This window comes from Haliotis asinina, chromosome 8 (genome assembly GCF_037392515.1).
Source record: "Haliotis asinina isolate JCU_RB_2024 chromosome 8, JCU_Hal_asi_v2, whole genome shotgun sequence".
NCBI classification, from domain to species: domain Eukaryota; kingdom Metazoa; phylum Mollusca; class Gastropoda; order Lepetellida; family Haliotidae; genus Haliotis; species Haliotis asinina.
The window spans coordinates 65,474,637-65,485,195 of NC_090287.1; the positions used below are offsets into that span (position 1 = coordinate 65,474,637).

A 10,559-nucleotide genomic window follows, 5' to 3' on the forward strand; every position below is an offset into this window, starting at 1 on the left:
CATTCAGCGTGTAGTTGGTTTCTCTAACTAATATATGACAAACATGCTAAACATTGACTGTATGACAAACGTGGTAGAACATTGTCTGCATGACAAACATGCAAGCACATTGTGTGACAAACATGCTCGAACATTGCTTGAATGACAAACATGCTAGAACATTGTATGACACAAATGCCAGATCACTGTCTGTGTGACAAACATTCTAGGACATTGTCTGTATGACAAACATTATAGAACATTGCATGACAAACATGCTAGAACATTGTATGACAAACATTCTCCAACATTGTATGACAAACATTCTAGAACATTGCCCGCATGACAAACATGCTAGAAAAATTACTGTGATACAAGCATGCTTGAACATTGTCTTTATGACAAACAAGCTTTTAACACTGACTGTATGACAAACATGCTAGAACACTGACTGTGTGGCAAACATGCTAGAACACTGACTGTATGACAAACATACTAGAACACTGACTGTGTGACAAACGTGCTGGAACACTGACTGTGTAGCAAACATGCTAGAACACTGTCTGTATGGCAAACATTCTAAAACACTGACTGTTTGACAAACATGCTAGAATACAAACTGTATGACAAACATGCTAGAACACTGACTGTGTAGCAAACATGCTAGAACACTGACTGTATGACAAACATACTAGAACACTGACTGTGTGACAAACGTGCTAGAACACTGACTGTGTAGCAAACATGCTAGAACACTGACTGTATGACAAACATTCTAAAACACTGACTGTATGACAAACATGCTAGAACACTGACTGTGTGACAAACGTGCAAGCACATTGTCTATTTGACAAACATTCTAGAACATTGACTACATGACACACATGCTGGAACATCGCCTGTATGCAGCGACGGGATAGCCAGTAGGAAAAATAATGTCGTTCAGATACTGTGAGACAGACTAATGGATCTCGTCTCAGATGCCTTGATATCAAAGAAGATCCGGGCGAGAGCTGGTCCTCATCAACCAATGTTTGTCGACAAACGGTGACACAGTGGATCGGGTGGTTAGACTCGATGACTTTGTTAACACATGTCGTTGTATTCCAACAACATTGATTCGTGTCCGTGCCGTTGATCACTGGATTGTCTGGCCCGGACTCGATTATTTACAGACCGCCGCCATGTATATAGCTTGAATATTGCTGAGTACCGAGTATATTATGGACAAATATTGTTGTTGGTGTTCCAGATGGATCTTGCACTTTGGACATCTAGTCTCCACATGACGTTGAGGGATGCGAGTTTTCAAACTGTATGGGGATTGACTGGGTCACATGATGACAGCAACACTCTGGTGGAGACAGGATTCCATTTAAATAGGACAGGGCTTAACACAAGGGCCAATAAATATGCCTCCCACTTGTATTGTTATCTGATGTTTATATCACGTGACTTCTAACTGATACTGATCCAAGAGCATGTCGTCCCAATGCAGATGTAAATAGGCTCTGAACCTCTGGTCTTCCTTTCGCTTCTTTTCAATTTAAAACAGTTTGTCAAAATGATACTAGTATTTATTCAGAGACTAAACGTTAGACTAGGCAGACCCCGTGTCGTGGCTAAGGGTTAACAAACGATGAGCCGTGGAATATATGTTAATTCATATGTGTGTGTGTGTGTGTGTGTGTGTGTGTGTGTGTGTGTGTGTGTGTGTGTGTGTGTGTGTGTGTGTGTGTGTGAGAGAGATCCTATGTGTGTGATCGTTGCTTATGTGGGAGGTGGCACATATGTGACGAACAGCTGTGGCCTCGCTAGTTCCCTGGCATTTAGAATGAGGTTATCATGGGCAAATGTGAACAAGTCGGTAGCTGACCCAGAACCATAGTCCGTACGCTCTCTCTCTCTCTCTCTCTCTCTCTCTCTCTCTCTCTCTCTCTCTCTCTCTCTCTCTCTCTCTCTCTCTCTCTCTCTCTCTCTCTCTCTCTCTCTCTCTCTCTCTCTCTCTCTCTCTCTCTCTCTCTCTCTCTCTCTCTCTCTCTCTCTAAGCCCTCACACTGACTGAACAATATCCGGATGTCCGGTTGCCAAGGATCCGAAAACATCCGTGAACATTGTAAATGTGTCTCCACTTACGTCCTGTTACCGCCAGCACTTCAACGAATGACAAAATTGTTAACAGGACAGACACCACGTTTTTTGTACTTATATCTCTTACTAATTTTAACCGGATGTCAATAAACATGACTTTCAGTTGTCCCTTAATGTTTACGTCATATGACCACGTGTGTTAGCTGAAATGGACGCTCAATAAACAGCTGTGGGGGATACGTGAATGACTTGTACATCCATGTTCTATAAATCCACCTGTTGTTTCTGTAGTGTAACCCAAAATGTAGCTTAACGTAAATGAGTGTAATACTCCCCTGAGTGTCCCTACAGGCCTTGTCCCATTCAGATAAATTCATTTCAAGACAATGAAACAAATACATAATTATACAGCTAGCACACGTTGCATCATACAGTCAAATCCGGTATGTACCAGCTGGGTTATACTGACAAGCATGAACTCGAATTACAGTACCTTAAGCACATTTTAAGGGGGTGGTGATGAAACAAGGCGTCAATATTACCTTTGCGGTACATAATATAACATCTGATCTCTATAGTTTATTTATCCAACACATAAAAACTTTAATATTGATAACAAAAAAACATAAAAACCACAGAACGTTTATCATGGGTTTGTTACAGTTATTGTTGGTTTCATAAGTTTGCCCTCCCTTTGAAATAATGAACTGGTCCATTCTAAAGACCCGGATGTTAACCTCGCAATGCGTGCGAGGCTATTTCATCAGACTCAGTTCGGAAAGGGAGACGTGCAACGTGGAGCGGAGATTCTGCCGTTCTTAGTCAGCGCCATCATAGAGCTACAGTTGTGTATATCTTAGTTAAACTTTGCCAAAATGTCGGACGAGAATACAAATCACGACGAAAAGGTACCGATCAAGGAGGCCGATGCTGTAAATGCAGAAGTCGACCTTGATGACTCGAAAGCGAAATTTCTGAATGGCGGTAAAGGCATGGACGAGTCCCATGTCGAAATTGAAGTTCCCTCTGAATCGAACGAATCTTTTGCTGGCCTGGGGAAAGATGAACTGATGCAGTATGTCAACGATCCTTTTTGGAAACGACTTCGTATCATCTTGTTCGTCCTCTTTTGGGTCGGCTGGATTGCGATGCTGGCGGCAGCCATTATCATCATCGTCCTGGCTCCTCGATGCGCATACCGCCCCGACCTGAAGTGGTATAACAAAGAGGTCGTCTACAGCGTATACCCGAAGAGTTTCATGGACAGTGATAAGGATGGAAAGGGAGATCTCGAGGGTAAGTTTTGAAAAAAGTGTATGTGTAGATTCATACAAAATCCTATAATTTTCATGGAAATCTGACCTCTTGGACTTGCATGTCTAGCTATCATAAGCATGATTGCTATGACAATGGAGGTCCATATATGGCTTAATTAGATTTTCAGCTGAGGTCAGCGATCAGTCGCTCAGTCTGTGAATGTATACATACTTGGAGATACGGAGTGGCTACTCAGAGATCACTAGAACTCTTGTAGGATAATCCTATGTGCTGGGGAAGGGCTACACTTTCCTGAGAATGCCGCGGTCCCCAAAGGCGCAACGACCACGGCACTGACATATACTCTCTGCTGTGTTGGGGTTTCGCGGATGTTCATCATAATCCAGGACCTATTAATTACGTTCAACATAAGGGTTAGGCCCCAACTCCACTCTCACTACTGTCATATCAAAGTAACTCCAAACCAAACCCTAACCCTAATCTAATGATTTCAAGGATGGCAGGTGTCCAGTATTCTGTAATCTAGCCAGTTACATAACAAAACAGAGTTAACACAACAACAAGGAGAGTTCTGTGCATATGCAACTTTTAAATATAATATGAGGACATTTCTTTATATGGCATTTTAAGAATGTGGGATGCTCTGTAGGCCTAGTCTTTCAGAGACCCAGATAAGCTGCATATCCTTGTAAGTTACCCATAGAAAATTTTCAAATTCACAGTGAAAAATAAGAAAAGTGTACCAATTAAACATTGAAATTGTTCAAAACATATGCATACTGTTGTATTTATAAAAATAATGAGGATGAAAAAGACATTGATTGCTATTATGTTGTACTGTAGTATAGGACTAGTGTTGTACTGTCAGAACAGTGATTTTTTTATAAAAATCAATTCCATTATAGTTAAGCTGGTTTTGCCTTGGTATGACTTAAATCAGTATATACCTGCTTAGTAAACGTACATAGTGATAATGATATATACATGTATGTAGGGGAGTAAAACAACTGAAACACCCACATGTTTGAAAGGAGTGGATAACAGAAACTGAAATGCCCACTATTCATAATTCCCACTCCAAAAGATACAGGAGATACAGTACCCACATGAGCTAAATCCTATCTGGAGGTCTGATGGTTAATTGTTTGGAGTATTGCTAAAGCTTGCTCTTTTCTTAGAAAGTGTATCACTTCAGCATATTATCAGTAAACTTACCAAAATACTAATATACATTCAAATTATCATTTGCTTTGTTCATCAATTGCAGGCATTAATTCCAAGTCGGCCTACATTACTGATGATGTAGGAGCTAAAGTCCTTTCACTTGGATCCATCTACAAGAAAGACACAGGCAATGGAATCATTGATCACAAGGATGTTGACCCAGTGCTGGGCTCAATAGAACAGTTGGATGCCATGTTGGCCAAGTTCAAGAAAACAGGTAATTAGTATGAGATAGTGAATGTAATTGTCAGATGTTCACACAACTTCAAGAAGTCTTGAATAGTGAAAACATCTTGGCAGGAAGACCTTTAGATCACATGGTATTCATAGTTTTCTTTAACTTTCGACATCAGCATATATGTGTATCACATGTTGTGTTGAGTTTAAAAGACATTGTGTTACCCCCAAGGTACATGTAATACATACTTTGTATGGCTGAGCATTTGTAGCAATCTTACTTTTTGTAGCCAATGTTGAGGAAACCATCCAGTACCCAACAAGTAAGTTAGAATGTTCCTATGCTTGACATGTTTGTGTGTGATTGTCCTTGCAACACGTCTGATTCATTTGTAATGTTTACTTTAGGTGTGAAGATTGTCTTGGACTTTGTTCCAAACCATACAAGCAAGAACAGCACCTGGTTCATGGAATCCAGGAAAGACAAGAGTTCCAAGTATGCTGACTACTACGTGTGGGCTGATGCCAAGAATGGCGGACCGCCAAACAACTGGGTAGGAACCTGAACCCCATACATAACCATGACCAAAACGTCTTCCTTGACAGTTATGATATTGTGTCTTGAGCATGTACTAGTTGCATGGATATGTGTTCTATATAACTATCCACTAATAATTTATAAGTAAAAATGAAAGAGAAATATTTTTGTTAACAAAACATGCTAATTGGCCTTTAAATGTAGATGTATTGAGGTTTAGAGGTCTTTCAAGAGAAAAAGATATTTGAGTCTAAGTGTAATGTGTTGTATTACATAAGTTCCCTAAACACTTGTGACCAGTGAGAGCCAATCTTTCAATGCACCTAATGTAAAAATATTTATTCCTCAGTGATTTTTAGTTTCCGGCTGGTTCTTTTATTTATTGTTTTTTCGTGGGTTTAGACAAAAAAAACTACTTGTGTGTTAAATGTATTTTCTCCAAGCTCTCTCCACATCCTGACTAGTCTGAGGTTTCAAGTACGATTGGCTTTTGTGTTCCAGAAAAACGTGAATGGTGGCTCTGCATGGCAGCTGGACTCCACCCGCAATCAGTACTACTTGTGCCAGACTGGCCCCGAGTACCCTGACCTCAACCTGGAGAACAGCGATGTTATGATGGAGATGAAGGTCAGACTTGCTCCTACTCTCTGCTGTCACTGTGTCATGTGTTGCATGTTTTGTTATGGACATTACATTGGGATGAAACCTTGAATTTTGATACCCCAAAGGTTACCTTTGGTAGACATGCCAATGCAGTATGCAGTCCGACTATTGCATATTGCAAGATCCAAGATACTACTTATCTGAGTTGAAATGTGATACATTCTTATGTAGGAGGCTTTTCATCACTTTCAAGGCAACATTTGAAATGACTTGTGGACCCTCAATGAGTAATACTAAAAGATATTTTGAAAGCACTATGACTGTGATCTGTTGAAAGCCTCATGGTATTAAAAGGTATTCCATTGAATTTTCACCTTGAGTTTTGTTTGTTCATATTTCAAGGTACTCATGTGGACTTTTTTTGCTTGACAGGAAGTTTTGAAGTTCTGGCTTGGCAGAGGAATCGCAGGATTCAACCTGAAGGATGCCAGCCTACTTGTAGAGAACCTGAACACGACAGACCCAGATGATGAATCGGTAAGTCAGAACCAAATACAAAAAAAATAATTTAGGTTCACATTCGTTTGAGCTTTGCTTGCGATAAAAGGCAACTATGCTTGTAGTAAGAGATGACTAATAGTATCAGGTGGTCATGACTTGGTTGACATGTCATTGGTTCTAAATTGTGCAGATCAATGTTCATGCTGTTGATCCCAGCATTGTCTGAGACTCGATTATTTACAGACCGCCGCCATATAGCTGGAATATTGCTGAGTGCTACGTAAAACTAAACTCAATCACTCACTCACTCCAAACTGTGTTAAGCCTTAAGGACAAGTTGTTATTTTTAGAGGGAGTTCTGTATAGTTTTAGGTATTGGTTGAAATCTGACAAGTGATGATTGCTTCAATGACAACAAACAGTCCTCAAAAAAGTTTGGTTAGCATCATTTTTCAGATTTGCCTATACAGGTAGTTATTGCAGGTATGTATGACATAATGCAACTTGCTGCTTTAAAGCGGTGACTTGTTTAAAATGAACATAAACTTCCTGGAGTCTTCAAGAAATATTCAGTCATGAGGTTTTGGTGATTAAAAATACACACATTTTCAGGCCTTGACAAGGATATGTTCCTTTGTCAAGTGTTTCAAACACTGAAACGGTTGTTTTAATATCAATTGTGTTTGATTATGAGAAAATGTGATTGATTGTTTGGTCATTTTATCACTGCAATCAATCTGCAATTATTTATATTAATCGGAACACATAGTTGTATTGTTGGAACTTCCACTACACTGATACTACTGATAGCTTTCACTACCTTATTGACCAGATTCCAGTGTGCAGGGAGTTTCTTTTAAAAGGTATATGTGAACATTGTGCATACATATATAGTTTGGATGCAGAAGATAAATCCATCATCTCCCAATTGTGAAGCACAAGAAAGTAACTTGCTATGTTTGTTGCAGACCCATGTCAATTACCAGGGCAGCATCCCTGTTGTCCAGGCTTTCCGCGCCGTTGTCAATGCATACTCTGACAAGCCTGGCAGAGAAAGGTATGTTGTTGAACTAGGTGTGAGTGTTTCTTTGTTACTCTTGACCGTATGTTCAAATTTAAAAAAAATTTTGCTTTATATGAAGCAGAGCATTGGATTTGCTTGAATGCTTTTGGCCATTATTCCAGTTTGATATCACAAATGTTGATAAACCGAATCTTTACATACCAACAGTCACTTGCCAGCGGAGTGTCATTGCTTGCTTGCTAATAATTGTGTTCATCTGATTTTCTACATGTCTTGGTGTTCCAGTCACTGGCCATCTGTTAATAGTGTTCTATATATATCACCAGGGTGCTGTATGCCTCCATTGAAGGCACTAAGAACCAGACCATGGCCTACTATGGCACATCTGACAAACCTGGCCTGCACATGGTCATAGGGAGCGGCCTGGTGTCCCAGCTAACCGACACCTGTGATGCACAATGTGTGAAGAAGATGCTGGATGATGAGCTGAATGAAAATACTGTCAACAAGTGGCTGGGATGGATGGTGAGCTGTTAGCATAGATGTGAATTATATTGAACTAACTCTAATAATTTAATTTGTACATAAGTAATCTTCAGCTTAAGTTCAGAAAAACTATTCAATGATTGCTGTAGATGACACACTTCCGAACTGACACTCAACCTGTAGTTTCTGTCTTTCAAATGTTTCAACTCCTTTTTATCTTTTCAGCTTAGTGATGGTGAGAGTAGCCGTGTGAGTCAGAGACTGGGTAGTAAGGAGATAGCGGCAGCTGTGTTGCAGATGATGTTACCAGGCACACCCATCATGTACTATGGAGATGAGGTTGGCATGAAAGATGGAACCTTCACCAATGCAGACATCCTTGGAGTGAGCACCGATGTGGAGGAGTTAGTAAGTGGGACTTGTTGACTTTATGGCATTGTCTTATTCCTATAAGGTCATGGTGTGGCATCAAGTTTGGTGGAGTAATCTTAATATTAGCCAATACTCGGAAGAGGCTAAATGTACAAGAGCATGCGGTTCATATGCAATCAATTTAGCATGGTTCATGTTGATTGGCACAGTAAAGTATGGATCTGGTTTAATTCAACACTGTCAAGAAACCCCGAAACTGCAGTGGCGGTTCTCATAACACCCACACAATAACCATTCAGATATTTCACATTATTGTTGAACACTTCAACAACATGCAGCTGTTACTTCCACTGACTGTGGATGAGGGCACGGCTGACCCAGTTATCTCTATACCACAGCAGTATTGAAATGTCATTTTTGTGTTTCAGAGTCGCATGAAGTACCGAACACCCATGCAGTGGAATTCTGGTGTGAATGCTGGATTCACGGAAGCCTCTTCACCATATCTGCCAATCAATGATGCTTACAAAGATAACAATGTAGCTGTAAGTAACAGTCTAACAGTCTGTTGTACTGAAGCCTCTTCACAAGAATATGAGGATCAGTTGATCAGGATACGTTAAATGTCATGCTATTACATTCACTTTTCTATCCATGGTTAATTGATCCTGTTGTAAAGAATTTACATAATAGTTTCTCAGTAAACTTATAGAAACAATAGCAAATACTTCCATCAGTTGAATTTCAGTAACCAAATGATATTAACTTTGTGCTCACATTCAGTACCAAAATACTCACAACAGAATAAGTATTTTGAGAAATTAATGGTTAAAACTCCTTTAAGTAAAGCATGTCATCGTATATGACCTGTTGTATTATCTTTCAGTCCGAAAGAGCATACTTCAGGAAAGAGTCTGTGTTTGAGAAGATTGCTGAACTGATAAAACTACGTGGTGCTGAATCTCTCCAGTTTGGTAAGACCACCACAGGACTGGTCAGCGACATGGTCTACTTTGTGCGCAAAGCTGAAGGCTTCCCAGGCTATCTGGTGGTCGTCAACTTTGGAGCATATTCTGTCAGTCATCTGTTCAAAGGAGATCTGTTCTCGGAGAAAGCTACTGTGATGTTCCACTCTCACCAGGACACGAATGGGGAGACCGTCAACCTCAAGAGCAATTACTTGGAGATACTTGGTGGCGAGGCTGCTATCCTGAAACTAGATGGTTGAAAATTCAAGACAGTGTCTTGTTCACATTAGTTGGATTTTTTTTGGAATGCCATTAGTTGAGCAACTTAACTAAAACCTTGATCTTCTCATATATCATGCTATTCATTTTCAGGTTGTTTGAGAATATGTTGGCATTTGAAAATTTAAAATAAATATTGCCAAGAGACATAAAGAATTCTACGCCCTCATGTACATGTTCACACTTATGTAACTTAGGACAACAGAATATTTTCTTTGAAATGTGTCTTGAAATGTATGAGTTGTCTTTGTATAAAGGAGGTATAAGCAGATATACCTCAGTGTCTGTTCAGTGTCTGATACAATCAGTGTTGCATTAATCGAGGGCATTTAAGTTGTATTTTGATCTACAAAAACCTGCAATCCAACTCAGAATAAAAAACCTTTGAAAGCAAGTCTGGTTGAGTGTTTTATGTGGGTAAATGATGATTTATTAGTAATCAGTCTAGGTCATAAAACCATTTCATTATGGCTGTAAGGCAAATTTCAACCAGGAAGAGCTAAACTACTGGGAGACAAACATGATGTATGGTGGAAATCCAACATCGTGTCATTGACCCAGGTCATATGTCCACACAAAGCCATTCCTATGTAGAGTCTTATTTCTCCAGCTACATACAGTTGGCCATATCCACAACTTGACCTTGACCAAAACTATATCGAGAGTGTCTTATATGCAAAGGGTAAATTTGGACATATTCAATTTCATACACAAAGAACTGTGATAAGATATATTGGGAAATGTTCATAAATTATTGGGACATTCTTACACATACGACACTGGCATGGGATCTTCAGATCACTCCTTGGTGTTCAGAATATGATGTGAATAAATGGATATTGCTGTGGGGTGCCCTGAAATGTACTGTTAAATGATCATTGAAACTGGTATAAATGAAGTGTGTGCGCATACACGCACTCACACAACTTTCCCAGAAGTGTGCGCACTATTTACCATACGATCATGGTGTATTTGGAAATATTCACACCTTAGAAATTACACACTTGGGCACAAACCTTTCACACAAGTACATCAGGAC

The 10,559-nt window shown here is 39.7% G+C and overlaps 1 protein-coding gene across 1 annotated transcript; it reads left to right on the forward strand.

The window, feature by feature from the left end:
* The first annotated feature begins 2,780 nt into the window (after window positions 1-2,780).
* Window positions 2,781-9,914, forward strand: LOC137294059 (amino acid transporter heavy chain SLC3A1-like). The gene is made up of 10 exons (XM_067824988.1): window positions 2,781-3,366; window positions 4,616-4,789; window positions 5,158-5,303; window positions 5,789-5,914; window positions 6,323-6,427; window positions 7,360-7,448; window positions 7,742-7,940; window positions 8,127-8,309; window positions 8,702-8,818; window positions 9,160-9,914. The coding sequence occupies exons 1-10, from the start codon at window positions 2,946-2,948 to the stop codon at window positions 9,499-9,501; spliced, it is 1,902 nt and encodes a 633-aa protein (XP_067681089.1). The 5' UTR covers window positions 2,781-2,945; the 3' UTR covers window positions 9,502-9,914.
* Window positions 9,915-10,559: the final 645 nt, after the last annotated feature.